Raw genomic sequence first — 16,566 nt, forward strand, 5'->3', positions numbered from 1 at the left:
ATGACTACTATATGTCTTATTAGTTATAACTTCATTTTCTCAAAGTAAATCTGCTTTTTCCTTAAAATTTATTTTTATTTCAAAGTATTCAGAATCTCTTAAATCTCATCAAGATTGTTTATATTTTCTAAACTCTCTCTCTCTCTAATAGATTTTTTTTAATCTGTATAGTTACTTAATTAACTCTATTCATTAAGGTGTAGGCAATATAATATCTTTTTCTTCATATATGATTTTTTTTATTTCTTCTTTATTGCGGACAGTAAGCAAAACTTCCGATATTAGTGGATTATTTAATTTTCTTTTAATTTTATATTCAAAATAGAGTGAATTTCCTATTCACTGATAATTTTACATGTCATTTATCCATTTTAGTTAGTATAGGCCAGTAGGTAAATCAGAAGGAAAATAATTTTAAACATATTTGGATTTATCTTTAAAAATAAGCATATGATTTAATTGTTTTCCCTGAAGAAGTTATGGTTAAGACAGCAGTGATTATTTATTTCACAATACTTGTATAATTTTCAATAACTTATTTCTTTCTTTAATCCTCATAAATTTTTCCCTGCGACATGTCTAAATATAATGGAGTTTCATATACCGTCAGTTCTTTTTGATAAGGTGCCTTTAATTTAAGGTGGTTTTTTAATTAAGGTGTGATATTGATTCTCAAATTTTTATTTTTAAAAAAATTTGGTTCTGATTTTTTTAGAACCATTAGACAAAATAAAAAGTATTTGTTTATGATTATTATATTTTTATTAATTTAAAAAAATTTAACTCTTTTAATATACTTATTAGAAATTTATTTGATTTATTTTTCTTTTTCTTTTTTATTGTAGTTGAGTTTTTTTTCTTCTATCTTTCTTAATTTAATTCAATTTTTATTTTCAAGATTTGCTTTTATTTTTTATTAATTAATATCCCGATATTTCATATTTTTTCTTCATTTTTCCTTCTAAATAACTAATTAATAATATTATTTTTGTTTAATATTTAAATAGTAACAATAAAATCAGTGATTAAGGTACATCAGACTTAGGTTTTGCTTTAGCAAATTGCACTAATCTCTCAAGTTTGAAACTCGATCTAAAGTAAAAACAGTTTATTTGTTTTGGATTTAAGATATTTTTAGTTTAAAAATGAATTTAAAACAATATACCTCTTTTAATTTTTTTATTAGCTTTTTAATTGATTTATTTATCATTTTCTTTTTTATTTTACTTGTTTATTATTATTCTATCTTTCTTAATTTAAATCATTTTTTATTTTGAACATATGTTTTTATTATATTAATTAATTTCTTAAAATTTCATATTTTTTCTTCAATTTTTCCTTCTAAATAAGTAATTAATTATATTATTTTTCTTCAATGTTTTAAAAGTAACAATTAAATCAGTGATTTAGGTGCATCAAACTTAGGTTCTGCTTTAGCAAATTGCACTCATCTATCAAATTTGAAACTTACTTTTCAGTAAAAGTTTATTTATTTTGGTTGATACATTTTTACTTTTAAAAATGAATTTAAAATAAAAAAACTCTTTTAATTTGTTTTTTAGCTTTTTATTTGATTTAATTTTGTTTTTTATTATTGTATTTGTTTTTCTTATATCTCATAATTTAACTTATTTTTTTATTTTTAAAATTTATTTTTTTAATTTATTTATTAATTCATTTCTTATTATTTCATATATTTTCTTCATTTTTTCCTTCTAGATATTTTCTTCAATATTTAAAAAGTAACAATAAAATTGGTGATTAAGGTGCATCAAACTTAGGCTCTGCTTTAGCAAATTGCATTAATCTCTCAAAACTGACACTTGATCTTGAGTAAATTCAGTTTATCTGTTTATATTGTGATAATTTTGGTTATAAAATGAATTTAAAAAACTCTTTTAATTTGCTTAGCTATTTATTTGATATAATATTCTTTTATATTTTAAATTAATTATATTTTTTCTTCTTGTATTTTTCTTAATTTAACTCATTTTTTTATTTTCAACATTTACTTTTATTATTTCATATTTTATTTAAATATAACTAATTAATTTTTTTTTCCTCAATATTTAAAAAGTTACAATAAAATTGGTGAATAAGGTGCATTAGACTTAGGTTCTGGTTTAGCAAATTGCATTAATCTCTCAAACTTGGCACTTGATCTTGAGTAGTTTATCTGTTTTTGATTGTGATATTTTTAGATATAAAAATTAATTTAAAACAATACAGCCCATTTAATTTCTTTATTTGCTTTTTATTTTTTATTTTACTTGTGTTTTTTAACTCATTTTTTTATTTTCAACATTTGCTTTTATCATTTTTAATTTATTTTTTACTTTTCATATTTTTCTTCAGCCTTTCCTTCTAAATACCTAATTAAATATTTATTTTTTCTTCAATATTTAAAAAGTTACAATGAAATTTGTGATTAAGGTGCATCAAACTTAGGCTATGCTTTAGCAAATTGCACTAATCTCACAAATTTGACACTTGATCTTAGGTAAAAACAGTTTATATGATTTAGATTGTGATATTTTTCATTATAAAAATGAATTTAAAGCAATAGTGCTCTTTTAATTTGTTTCTTAGCATTTTATTTAACTTGATTTACTTTTTCTTTTTCATATTTATTATACTTTTATACTTTTTTTTTTTTTTCTTCAACCTCTCTTAATTAAACTCATTTTATTACTTTTTTATCTATTGATTATTTCTTATTATTTCATATTTATTCTTAATTTTTTCCTTCTAAATACATAATAAATTTTTATTTTTTCTTAAATATTTAAAAAGTTAGAATTAAATTGGTGATTAGGGTGTATCAGACTTAGGTTTTGCTTTAGCAAATTTCACTCATCTATCAAATTTGACACTTAATCTTTTGTAAAAACAAATATATTATTTAAAAAAATATTTAATACCCTAGGGTACTGCCTTTTTTAAGGCTATTCAAAAATTTTTTAAAAGTTTATGGGGGGAGGGGGGTAATAGTATATTAGAACTGATAGTATTATAATAAATATAACTATTATAAAAAATAAATGATGATTTAAAATTATAAATTTTATTTTTAAAATAATAAATAAGGCTAAAATATCAAAATTAAAAGAATTTTTATTTATTTTATTAATCTAGTTTATAACTTATTCCTAAATTAAATTCTTGCATTTTTATTCTACTTGTTTATTTTTTTTCTATCTTTCTTAATTTAAAGCATTTTTTATTTTTAATATAAGCTTTTATCATTTATTAATTAATTTCTTATTGTTTCCTATTTTTTCTTCATTCTAAATAGCTAATTATTTAAATTATTTTTCTTCAAAATTAAAAAAGTAGAAATGACATTGGTGATTAAGGTGTATCAGATTTAGGTTCTGCTTTAGCAAATTGTACTAATCTCTCAAATTTGACACTTGATCTTAGGTAAAAACAGTTTATTTGTTTTGGTTTGTGATATTTTTACTTATAAAAATGAATTTAAAATAATATAGCTCTTTTAATTTGTTTATTGATTTTATTTTATTTTATTTGATTTACTTTTCTTTTTATATGTTATTGTATTTTTATTTTTTTCTTCTTCTATCTTTCTTAACTTAACTCATTTTTTTATTTTTAACATTTGATTTTATTATTTATTTATTCATTTCATATTATTTCATATTTTCTTTCTAAATAACTAAATAATTATATTATTTTTCTTCAATATTAAAAAAGTCGCAATTAAATTAGTGATTAAGGTGCATCAGTCTTAAGTTCTGCTTTAACAAATTGCACTAATTTTTCAATTTTAACACTCAATCTTAGGTAAAAACAGTTTATTTGTATTTGAATGTGGTACTTTTCATTATAAAAATTAATTTAAATAATACATATCTTTTAATTTGTTATTCGCTTTTTATTTGTTTTATTTATCTTTTCCTTTTTTATAATGCCAATTTTTATTTATTTATTCATTTTAAATATAATTTTGAATTAAAAATTTTATTCTTTTTAATTTTTTTTAGTATTTTTTTAATTTAATATAATATAAAAGTGCAAACTCTTTCAATGAATCATAATAATTGAAAGTAAAAAGCTAGTGTCTTAAATCAAAAAGATTAGTTGTCTTAAAAATATATTTCTAATTATGATAATAGATAGACAAGTGGTGAAAAGGATGAATAAATATTAAATATTTGAATAATAGAAAATAATATGCTTTATTATATAATATTTTATAGTTTGATATTTTAACCTAAAATATAGATATATTTATTATTATTGTTAATAAACAAACAACTTATTAAATAAAAGAAAATTAAAAAATTAAATTCACTTAAATACATGAATAAATTTCTCTAAAACCAGCCCTCAGTTTTCACCCAAACCAAAGCAATGAAAGCTTTTAATCTTAAATATTATACTCTATCATATTAAGGAATTTGAGGGAACCTTAAAATTTTATTTCTTATTTATTCAAAATTGAGAAATTTTTTGTAAATTAATTAAATTAAATTCTTAAAATATATTGATAATTAAAATTTTTATGTTGGTAAATAAATATCCAAATTTATTGTATATAGTTTATTACTTAAAAAAAAATTATCTTAATAAAAATGAAAAACTTATTTAAATAGACTAAAAACCTTTATAGGATACATGCAACCTTAATAAACACCTAAATGACATGTTCTTGCAAACAAATAAATATTATTTGAGAATAATAAGACATATTACAATTATTTTAATTTCTTAAATATTAACCTCTTTACTTAACTAAAACAGAAAAATTAATATATTAAAATAATTTTATCAAAATTTAAGCACATTAAATAATAAAATTTTATCAACACATTTATTTTTACCCATTTTTAATTCTAGCTATTTTTATGAGTATAAGTTATAATAGAAATATTAAATTTTAATAACTAATTAATTTTACACTAACTTTTTTGACATTTCTTCCTAAAGGCAAATTTATTTAATATTTTTATACAAATTAATTTGACATAAAAATTAATAAATTCATTAGTTCATTTTTAATTAATTAAATTTCCATAAATTTTTATTCAATATTTTTGAAAATAAAAATAAATGATATAAGAGAAAACATATTTTTACAATCTAGAACAGGTAATTATTCATTTTTTTATTAATACTATTTTAATTTTATTTTATTAATAAAATAAGTTTTTAAGCTCTTCACTTTAATCATTTTAGGCTCTCCATATCTATCTAAAAAATCTGTATATTTCATTTATTTATTTATTAATATTATTATTCCTCTTTTTTATATTAAAATTTTTATCAGATTTAAATATTATTTTCTAATTAAAATTATCTTCAATATTTATTCACTTATATTTATTAAAAAAATTATTTTTGAATTATTTTAACTTAATTTTGATTATAAATTATTTATTTTTTTATATTTTATATTTTTACTTCTATTTTTCCATCTAACTAACTAATTAATTAATAATACATTTTTTCTTCAATTTTTAAAAAGTAAATATTAAATTGGTGATAAAGGTATATCAGGCTTATGTTCTGGTTTAGGAAAGTGCACTAATCTCTCACAATTGACACTTTATCTTTAGTAAAAATAGTTTCTTTGCTTTGATATTTTTGAATATAAAAGTGAATTTAAAGCAATATAACGAACACGAGAGAATTAACAATCAATCTGTCGTTAAATGACCAATAGGTCCTTAGTCAATACTTATCATGCCAAATTATTTTCCTCAAAAAATTTATCTTGGAGGGCTACATATTACAACATTTTTAAAAGCTTTTTATCAAGTTTTTAATAAAAATTCAAATTTTATCAAATATTTTTTAAGACCCCCCATACCTTCCCCCCCCCCATCCCCTCCAAATTTAATCTGCTGACAAAGAAGTAAAAATCAACTTCCAGATTCGAGACTTTTAAGATTGTAGATATAATTGTTTGCTTGATAATTTAACTCATTTTTTCATTTTAAAATCTTGCTTTTATTATTAATTAATTACATTTCTAATAACTTGAAATCTATTCTTTATTTTTTGCTTTTAGTTAACTAGTTGAATATATACTTTTTCTTTAATATTTAAAAAGGTAAAATTAAATTGGTAACGAAGGTTTATCAGACTTAGGATTTAGTTTAGGAAAACACATTAATCTCTCAAATTTGATACTTGATCTTAGGTAAATACATTTATTTGCTTTTGATTATGATATTTTTGAATATGAGAATGGATTTTAAACGATATAATTCATTCATTGATTTAATTTATTTTTTTTTTATCTGCTTGAATTTTATACTATTTATTTCTTTGTTTGTTTTTAAATTTAACTCATTTTTTCATTTTCAACTTTAGTCTTTATTTCTAATTAATTAATTATTTTCTTATTATTTCATTTTTCTTTATTATTAATTCTAAATAACGAATTAACTCTGTATTGTTTCTACAAAATTTAAAAGGTGTAATTAAATTGGCGACTAGGGTTCATCAGCCTTAGGGTCTGGTTTAGAATAGTGCACTAATCTCTCAAATTTAACACTTGATCTTTAGTAAAAACAATTTATTTTATTTGATTTTGATATTTTTAAAAATAAAAATGAATTTAAAACAATTTTAATTTATTAATAAATTTTTATTTGATCTATTTTTCTTTTATTCTGATTGTGTTTTTTATTCATTTATTTATTTGTTTTTTAATTTAAGTTGTTTTTTCATCTTCAACTTTTGATTTTATTATTAATTCATAACTTATTGTTGCATATTTTTTCTTCTTTTTTTCATAACTAATTACATATATATTTTTTCTTCAATAATTAAAAAAGGGAAAATGAAATTGGTGATCAAGGTGCATCAGACTTAATTTCTGGTTTAGGAAAGTGCACTAATCTCTAAAGTTTGACACTTGATCTATAGTAAAAACAGTTTTAGAAAAAAAAAATGAATTTAAAACAAAAACACTAACTTTTTTAATTTTTATCAGCTTTTTATTTGATTTATTTTTCTTTTTTTATTCTGAATATTGTTTTTTTTTTTATTATTCTTTGTCTGTTTGCTAATTTGATTCATTTTTTCATTTATATCCTTTGCTTTTATAATTAATTCATTTCTTATTGTTTCAAATTTTTTATTCATTTTTCCTTCTAACTAACTAATTAACTCTTTTTTTCTTCAATAATTAAAAAGGGAAAATCAAATTGTTTCAATCGGCGCATCAGGCTTAGGTTAGTGCACTAATCTCTCAAATTTGATACTTCAACTAAGGTAAAAACAGTTTATTTGTTTGTTTTTGGGTTGAAATTAAAAATAAATTTAAATCAATATAACCAATTACTCTTTTAATTTATTTATCAACTTATTATTTGATTTATTTTTCTTTTTTTTGTTCTGCAAATGTTTTTTATCTATTTGTTTATTTGCTAATTTAAATCATTTTTTTCATTCTTAGCCTTTGATTTATAACTAATTAATTAATTTCTTATTATTTCAAATTCTCTATTCATTTTTTCCATCTAACTAACTAATTTACTCTATATATTTTCATCAATATTTAATAAGAGAAAATTAAATTGATGCAATTGGTTCGTTAGACTTAGGCTGTAGTTTAGGAAAGTGCACCAGTCTCTAAAATTTGACACTTCAGCTATTGTAAAAACATATTACTTGTTTTGAGTTTTGATATATTGAAAAAAAAATGAATTTAAAATAAAAAAACTAACTCTTTTAATTTATTTATTTATTACCTTTTTATTTTGATTTTTTATTTTGCTTGTGTTTTTTTTATTTATTTCTTACCTAATTTAACTCATTTTTCCATTTTTAACTTTAGCTCTTATTATTAGTTAAATAATTGATTTCTTATAATTTCATATTTTTTCTTGAATATTTAAAAAATCATAATTAAATTGGCGATGGAATGGAATTTACTCGCACATGAAACATGCACTCAGAAAACATCTTAAAAATAATTTTTTTTTATTTATTCATTTATTTATTTATTTTTTTATATTATTTTTATTTTATTTTTTTTTATATTAATTTTTATAAATATTTTTTTTTATATTTATTTTACTTATATTTTACGATTTAGACACTTGATCTTTAGTAAAAATATTTGCTTTAGATGGATATATTCTTAAATATAAAACTATTACTCACTCTTTTAATTTATTTATTAGACTTTTATTTGATTTGTTTTTTTTTTTTTCATCTGCTTGTGTTTTTTATTTAATCATTTATTTGTTAATTTAACTCTTTTTTCATTTTCAACTTTTGCTTTTATGATTTTTTTTATTTATTTTTTATTTTTTATATTTTTTTCATCATTTTTTCCTTCTAACTAACTTACTAACTAAAAAAATTATTATTTTTTCTTCAATATTTAAAAAGGCAAAATTAAATAGGTGCAAGTGGTGCATCAGGCTTAGGTTCTGGTTTAGGAAAGTGTAATAATCTCTCAAATTTGAAACTTCAACTTAAGTAAAAAGATATTATTTGTTTTGGATTGTGTTATTTTTGAAAAAAAAAATGAATTTAAAATACTAAAACCAACTCTTTTAATTTATTTATTCTCTTTTTATTTGATTTATTTTTCTTTTTTTATCTGCTTATGTTTTTAATTTATTGAAATTGCTTTTTAATTCATTTTTTAATTTCAGCTTTTGCTTCTATTGTTAGTTAATTTATTATTTAATATTTTCTTAAAATTTAAAAGTGAAAATTAAATTGGTGCAACTGGTGCATCAGGTTTATGTTCTGGTTTAGGAAAGTGTACTTATCTCTCAAATTTGACACTTTATATTAGGTAAAAACAGTTTGTTTGTTTATTTGTTTTTGATTATAATATGTTTGAAAAAAAAAAAATTAAAACAATACAACAAACTATAAATCATTTATTTTTTTTTAATTTTCAACTTACCTTTATTATAATTAATTTCTTATTATTCATTTTTTCCTTCTAACTAACTTATTAATTTTTAATTTTTGTTTAATATTTAAAAAGTGGAAATTAAATTGGTGATGAAAGTGAATCAAGCTTAGGCTCTGGTTTAGAAAAGTTCACTAATCTCTCAAATTTAACACTTGATTTAAGGTAAAAACAAGCATATTATTTATTTTGGGTTGTGATATTTTTGAATATAAAAATGAATTTAAAACAATATAACTATCTTTTATGATTTATTAATCTATTAACTTTTTATTTGATTTATTTTTATTTTTTATTTTATCTTGCTTGTGTTTTTTTTTATATTTAACTCATTTTTGTATTTTCAACATTTGCTTTTATTATTTATTTCTTTCTTTCTTATTATTTCATGTTTTGTCTTCATTTTTTCCTCCCAAATAACTAGTTAACTCTATATTTTTTTCTTTAATATTTAAAAAGTGGAAATTAAATTGGTGATGAAAGTGCTTCAAGCTTAGGTTTTGGTTTAGAAAAGTGTACTAATCTCTCAAGTTTGACACTTGATCTTTAGTAAAAATAGTTTATTATTTTTATTTTGTGATGAATTTAAAGCAATATAACTAACTTACTCTTTTAATGTATTTATTAGCTATTTAATTGATTTAATTTATTTTGAAAGTGTTTTTTATTCATTCATTTACTTACTTATTTTTTGTTTATTAATTTAACTAATTTTTTCATTTCCAACTTTTACTTTTACCTAATTAATTCAATTCACTGCTTATTATTTTATATTTTTTCTTCTTTTTTTTACATATAGTTAACCAATTAATTCTATGTTTTTTATTCTTCAATATTTAAAAAGTGCAAATTAAATTGGTTCAAATGGTGCATAAGGTTTAGGCTCTGGTTTAGGAAAATGCACTAATCTCTCAAATTTGACAATTATTCTTTAGTAAAATCTATTTATTTTTTTTTGGATTTTGATATTTTTGAAAATAAAAATGAATTTAAATAAGAAAACTAACTTTTTTTTTTTCATTTTCCACTTTTACTTTTATTATAAATTAATTAATTTTTATTACTGCAAATCCTCATTAATTAAAGTAAAAAAAATAAACTTCTTTTTCACTTACCTTTGTAGTCTTAATATAAAATTTATAAAAACTTGACCTTAATTAATGAGAATTTATAGTATATCTATTTTATCTTCATTTTTTCTTTCTAAATAACTAATTAACTACTATTTTTTCTTCTATATTTAAAAAGGTAAAATTAAATTGGTGGTAAAGGTGCATCAGGCTTAGGTTCTGGTTTAGAAAAATGCACTAATCTCTAAAATTTGACACTAGATCTAAGGTAAAAACATTTTATTCCTTTTGGATACTTTTATTTTTGAATATGAAAGAAAACAGTGCAATATATCTATTAATATATTTGTTAGCTATTTATTTGATTTATTGTTCATTTTTTTTTATTCTACTTCTACTTCTATTTTTATTTATTTATTTAATTATTTGTTTGTTAATTTAATTCATTTTTTCATTTTCAATTTTTGATTTTATTAATATTCATTTCTTATGTTTGTTTTTAGAGTTTTTTATAATTTTTAACAAATAAAAAAAAATATTTTTAAATCATTTACTTTTTCCTATTACAAACTGATTAAATAAATATATATTTTTTCTTTAATATTAAAAAGTCGAAATTAAATTGATGCAATTGGTGCATCAGACTTAGGTTGCGGTTTAGGAAAGTGCACTAATCTCTCAAATTTGACTCTTTATCTTTAGTAAAAAAAGTTTATTTGTTTTGGATTGTGATATTTTTGAAAATAAAAATTAATTTAAAACAATATTATTAAATAATTCTTTTAATTCATTTATTTATTTATGAGCTTTTTATTTGATTTATTTTCTTTTTTTATTGAACTGTGTTTTATTTAGTTATTTGTTTGTTTTTTTTGTTAATTTAGCTCATTTTTTCATTTTGACTTTTATTTTAATTTTATTTAAATTAATTTCTTAATATTTCCTAATTTTTCTTCATTATTTCCTTAAAGCTAATTAAATATTTATTTTTTCTTCAATATTTAAAAAGATATAATTTGATTAGTCATGAAGGTGCATTAGGCTTAGGTTCTGGTTTAGGAAAGTGCACTAATCTCACAAATTTGACACTAAATCTTTTGTAAAAACAGTTTGTTTACATTCTTTGGGTTTTAATATTTTTGAAAATAAAAATGAATTTAAAAAAAATAATTAATTCTTTTAATCTATTTTTTAGCTTTTTATTTAATTTATTATTCTTTTCTTTTATACTACTTGTGTTTTTTTTATTTATCTCTTTGTTTGTTTATTTAAATTAACTTTATATTTTTTTTTCAATATTTAAAAAGTGGAAATTAAATTGGTGCAATTGGTGCATCAGGCTTAGGTTCTGGTTTAGGAAATAGCATTAATCTCTCAAATTTAACACTTGAATTAAGGTAAAAACAGTTTATTTGTTTGTTTGTTTTGGATTGTGATATTTTTAATTATAAAAATTAATTTAAAACAATATAGACAATTAACTCTTTTAATTATTATTTTATTTATTTTTCTTTTTTTATTAATTAATTTAACTTATTTTTTAAATTTCAACTTTTGCATTTACTTATTAATTAATTAATTGATTTTTTATTATTTCATATTTTTTCATCTTCCTTCTAAATAACAAACTAACTAACAAATTAAGTTTATATTTTTTCTTTAATATTTAAAAAGTGGAAATTAAATTGGTGATGAAGGTCCATCAGGCTTAGGTTGTGGTTTAGGAAAGTGTACTAATCTCTCAAATTTGAAACTTAAACTAAGGTAAAAACAGATTATTTGTTTTCTGTTTATGATATTTTTAAATATAAAAAGGAATTTAAAACAAAACAAAACAACTCACTCTTTAAATTTATTTACTTATTTATTTATTAGCTTTTTATTTTATTTATTTATTTTTCTTTTTTTTATTGATCAATTGTGTTTTTTTATGTTAGTTAATTTAACTTATTTTTTAATTTTCAACTTTTACTCTTATGATTAATTAATTAATTTCTTATTATTTAATATTTTTCTTCATTTTTCCTTCTAACTAACTAATTAACTTTATAAAAAGTTTCAATAAAATTGGCAATGGAGGTTTATCAAGCTTAGTTTTAGGTTTAGGAAATTGCACTAATCTCTAAAATTTCACACTTGATCTTTAGTAAAAACAGTTTATTTATTTGTTTGTTTTGGATTGTGATATTTTTGAATATATAAGTGAATTTAAAACAATTTAACTAGCTCTATTTTCTTATTAGATTTATTATTCTTTTTTTATTTTGCTTCCGTTTTATTTTATTTTAATTTATTTCTTTGTCTGTTTGATTTGTTAATTTAACTGATTTTTTCATCTTCAACATTTGATTTTATTATTATTTAATTAATTTATTTCTTTCTTAAAGCTTAATATTTTTTCTACATTTTTTTGTTTTAACTAACTATTTAACTATATATTTTTTCTTTCATATTTAAAAAGTGGAAATTAAATTTATGCAATTGGTGTAGCAGACTTTGGTTCTCGTTTATAAAATTGCACTAATCTCTCAAATTTAACACTTTAACTAAGGTATTAACATATTATTTGTTTTTAATTGTAATATTTTAGAAAAAAAAAAATGAATTTAAAATAATAAAATGACTCCTTTTAATTTATTTATTTATTCGGTATTTAATTTTATATTTTTTATTATGCTTGTGTTTTTTTATATTTATTTCTTAATTTAACTCATTTATATTATAATTTTCGATTTTTCTTTTATTTTTAGTTAAATAATTAATTTTATTGTTTCATCATTTTTCTTCATTTTTCCTTCTAAATAACTAATTAATAAAAAGTGGTAATTAAGTTGGGGACAAAGGTGCATCAAGTTTAGGCTCTGGTTTAGGAAAGTGCCCTAATCTCTAGAATTTGACACTTCAACTAATGTAAAAACTGATTTTTTGTTTTTAGATTGTAGTATTTTTAAATATAAAAATGAATTTAAAACAAAACAACTCACTCTTTTAATTTATTTATCTGCTATTTATTTGATTTACTATTCTTTTTTTTACTTGCATTTTATTTATTTATTTCTTTGTTTGTTTATTTATTTATTTTTTTATTAATTTAACTCATAACTTTATTTTCAACTTTTACTTTTATTAATAAATTTCTTATTATTTCATCAATTTTTGTTCTAATTAACTAATTAATTAACTTTATATTTTTCTTCAATATTTAAAAAGGTTGAATAAAATTGGTCCAATAGGTGCATTAGACTTAGGTTCTGGTTTAGGATAGTCCACAAATCTCTCAAATTTGACACTTGATCTAAGGTAAAATCAGATTATTTGTTTTGAATTATGATATTTTTGAAATAAAAATGAAATTAAAACAATTTTACTAACTCTATTTCTTTTTCTTATCATTTTATTTGATTTATTTGATTTTTTTTATTATTATGCTTCTGTTTATTTTTTATTTATTCTTTTGTTTATTTGTTTGCTTGCTAATTTAATTCATTTTTTTCATTTTCTATTTTTGCTTTTATTATTTTAATGAATTAATTAATTTCTTATTATCTTATTTTTTCTTCATTTTTCCCTTCTAATAACTAATTATCAATATATTTTTTTTCAATATTTATAAAGTGAAAATTAAATTGATGCATACATACATACATACATACATACATACATACTCGCACATGGTGACATGCACTCGGGATAGGGGCCCTATATATAATTACTTATACATTATTATTATACGTATACCAGTTTATTTATATATAATTGTGGGTAATATACTAGAAGGGAAGGGTCACCTACACCCTAATGGCATTTCTACTAATCTTCCATGATTTGACTACGCATTATGCTCGCTTCCCATTTGTATTCCAGATCTTCTGTTCAGAATGGGGCCTCCTCTTTACCACCTATCAGATTTGGCCCTTCCCTCCTACCAAGGAGACCGCTGGTAACATTCACATTTTTACATGGAATTTTTCGAAATAAAGGGGGCGGTATAGGATTCGAACCCCCGATATCACTGCTAAGACCCTCCGACTCGCCCACTCGAGCCGCTTAGCCCTTCTTTAAATTGATGCAATTGGTGCAACAGGATTAGGTTCTGGTTTAAAAAAGTGCACTAATCTCTCAAATTTGATGCTTAGATTATGGTAAATGCCTATTATTTATTTTTATTGTGATATTTTTCAGCAAAAAAAATAATTTAAAACAATATAACTAACTCTTATAATTTATTTATTAGCTTTTTATTTATTTATTTTTTCTTTTTTTTACTTTCTTATGTTTTTATTTATTTATTTATTTGTTTCTTTTTTTGCTTGTTTGATTAACTCATTTTTTCATTTTCAACTTTTTTTATTTTTAGTTAATTAATTAATTTTTATTATTTCATATTTTTTTTTCTTTTTTTCCTTCTAACTAACATATCTATTACTGAATATTTAAAAAGTAGCAATTAAATCGGCGATTAAAGTGCATCAGGCTTAGGTTTTGGTTTAGGAGAGTGCACTAATCTCTCTAACTTGACACTTGATCTTTAGTAATAACAGTTTATTTGTTTGTTTTGGATTGTGAATATTTTTAAATTAAAATTAATTTAAAACAATATAATTGACTAATTAACTAACTAACTTTTTAAGCTTATTAATTATTATTTCATATTTTTTCTTTCTAATTAGTTATTTAAATCTTTATTTTTTATTTAATATTTAAAAAGGGAAAATTAAATTAGTGAAATTGGTGTATCAGGCTTTGGTTCTCATTTATAAAAGTGCATTAATCTCTTGAATTTGACACTTCTACTAAAGTAAAATATTTGTTTTGGTTAATGATGTTTTTGAAAATAAAAATGAATTTAAAACAATTTATTTTTTAGGTTTCATTTTATTTTTATTATGCTAAAATTCTTTTATTTACATTTTTAAAAATATAATTTTTTAATTTTTTTACATTTAATTTTTTTTTGTAATTCACACTAATTAATTTATATTAAAAGTTAAAACAAAATCAAGAAATAAAAATAATCGACAGCAAAGTGTCTCAAGTCAAAAAGATTAGTTGCCTTAAAAATAAATTATTGAAGATTAAAAAGTGATGAAATAGGACGAATTATTTATTATAAATATATTTGAATTCTTTAATATACTGTAAATGCTCATTAATTAAGGCATTCCCAAAGTATCTTTTTAGCCCAAAAAAAAGTGCCATATCAAATACAGCGTCTATGTAATTTAAAATAAAAACAAGGTTTCATTTATTACAAAATATCCAAATTTATTTAAAAATGTATAAAATTTATAAACATATATTTATTTATATGTATATATTTTTGCTAAATAATTTTTATGTCATTTTATAAAGAACTATCCATTTTATTTATTGTATTCATTATTTATAATGTTTTTCACTAAGTGAGATTATGTTATTTCATCACATTCAATTAAATTTATTAAAAATATACATTTTATTTTTTAGTCATAAAAAAAATGTTATTTTAATTTTAATTAATTAGTTAGTGTATTTAAGTCCTTCAAAAATCTATTTTAATCTTAATTATATAAATATAAATATTTAAATTATTTTATAATCTTATTAATTTTACTTTTATTTCTTATTTTTTTAATTGATCTCTTAATATTTATTCGAATTATTGTTTTGATTGAGAAATCTGATTATTACTATTAGTTTTTATATATTAAATGTATCTTTATCAAACAATTTGTTTTAAATATATTTAATAAAATCATTTTTTTCTATATTAAAATTATTATTTTAGATTTATTTAGAAATAAATAAATTTATTTTGAGTAAAATAGCTAATCACTAAGTGAAAAGCGTAAATCAACAAAATAATCAATTTTTTCAAAATTTCTTGCTTTATCAATCGATAAATTAAGTTTTTACTATAAATAAAGTGTCAAACTTGTGATATTCTTGCACTACGCTATTCCTGTGCCTAAATCTTTTGCACCCTCATCACCAATACTATTATCGCTTTAAATATAAGAATAAATAATGAATTAAGAAAATAAATTTGGAGGAGAAAGGATTGTAAAAAAAGATTGTTGCTTTTGTTAGTATGTTCGTTTGTTTTTGAAGGAGTAAGTAACTCAGTATGTAAGTAAGTAAGTAATTAAGTAATTAAGTTAACAAATTGATTATTTTTTAGTTGAGGAGTAAGTAAGTAAGTTATTAAAAAAGCAATCTAATAAAAAAATAAATAACTAACTAACTAACTCTAACTTGCTTACTAACGAAGTGACTTAATTAGCTAATCACTAAGTGAAAAGCGTAAATCAACAAAATAATCAATTTTTTCAAAATTTCTTGCTTTATCAATCGATAAATTAAGTTTTTACTATAAATCAAGTGTCAAACTTGTGATATTCTTGCACTACGCTATTCCTGTGCCTAAATCTTTTGCACCCTATGCACCAATACTATTATACCTTTAAATATAAGAATAAATAATGAATTAAGAAAATAAATTTGGAGGAGAAAGGATTGTAAAAAAAGATTGTTGCTTTTGTTAGTATGTTCGTTTGTTTTTGAAGGAGTAAGTAACTCAGTATGTAAGTAAGTAAGTAATTAAGTAAT

The 16,566-nt window shown here is 19.7% G+C and overlaps 2 protein-coding genes across 2 annotated transcripts in view; both read left to right on the plus strand. All coding sequences in view use genetic code 6, as the record gives it.

Annotated features, from left to right (window-relative positions):
- TTHERM_000736550 (cyclic nucleotide-binding domain protein) overlaps positions 1-4,276 on the plus strand; it is a gene marked incomplete at its 5' end in the record, with an annotated part of 4,958 nt that extends 682 nt beyond the window's left edge. Inside the window, 7 exons of the mRNA XM_012796396.1 lie at positions 1,008-1,097; positions 1,388-1,477; positions 1,744-1,833; positions 2,078-2,167; positions 2,411-2,500; positions 3,715-3,804; positions 4,034-4,276. Of these exons, the coding sequence (XP_012651850.1) occupies positions 1,008-1,097; positions 1,388-1,477; positions 1,744-1,833; positions 2,078-2,167; positions 2,411-2,500; positions 3,715-3,804; positions 4,034-4,130 (637 nt within the window). The 3' untranslated portion in view covers positions 4,131-4,276. The remainder of the gene's footprint in view (positions 1-1,007; positions 1,098-1,387; positions 1,478-1,743; positions 1,834-2,077; positions 2,168-2,410; positions 2,501-3,714; positions 3,805-4,033) is intronic.
- Positions 4,277-5,675: 1,399 nt separating this feature from the next.
- On the plus strand, positions 5,676-14,801 carry TTHERM_00737560 (hypothetical protein; the record flags this gene model as incomplete). Its single annotated transcript, XM_001011607.2, has 23 exons — positions 5,676-5,878; positions 6,077-6,166; positions 6,444-6,533; positions 6,807-6,896; positions 7,168-7,245; positions 7,540-7,629; positions 8,371-8,460; positions 8,696-8,785; positions 8,984-9,073; positions 9,368-9,457; positions 9,753-9,842; positions 10,157-10,246; positions 10,590-10,679; positions 10,988-11,077; positions 11,286-11,375; positions 11,653-11,742; positions 12,035-12,124; positions 12,440-12,529; positions 12,799-12,888; positions 13,189-13,278; positions 13,971-14,120; positions 14,420-14,509; positions 14,687-14,801. The coding sequence occupies 23 exons, from the start codon at positions 5,676-5,678 to the stop codon at positions 14,799-14,801; spliced, it is 2,256 nt and encodes a 751-aa protein (XP_001011607.2).
- Positions 14,802-16,566: the final 1,765 nt, after the last annotated feature.

The sequence above is a fragment of the Tetrahymena thermophila genome (genome assembly GCF_000189635.1).
Source record: "Tetrahymena thermophila SB210 genomic scaffold scf_8254736, whole genome shotgun sequence".
NCBI classification, from domain to species: domain Eukaryota; phylum Ciliophora; class Oligohymenophorea; order Hymenostomatida; family Tetrahymenidae; genus Tetrahymena; species Tetrahymena thermophila.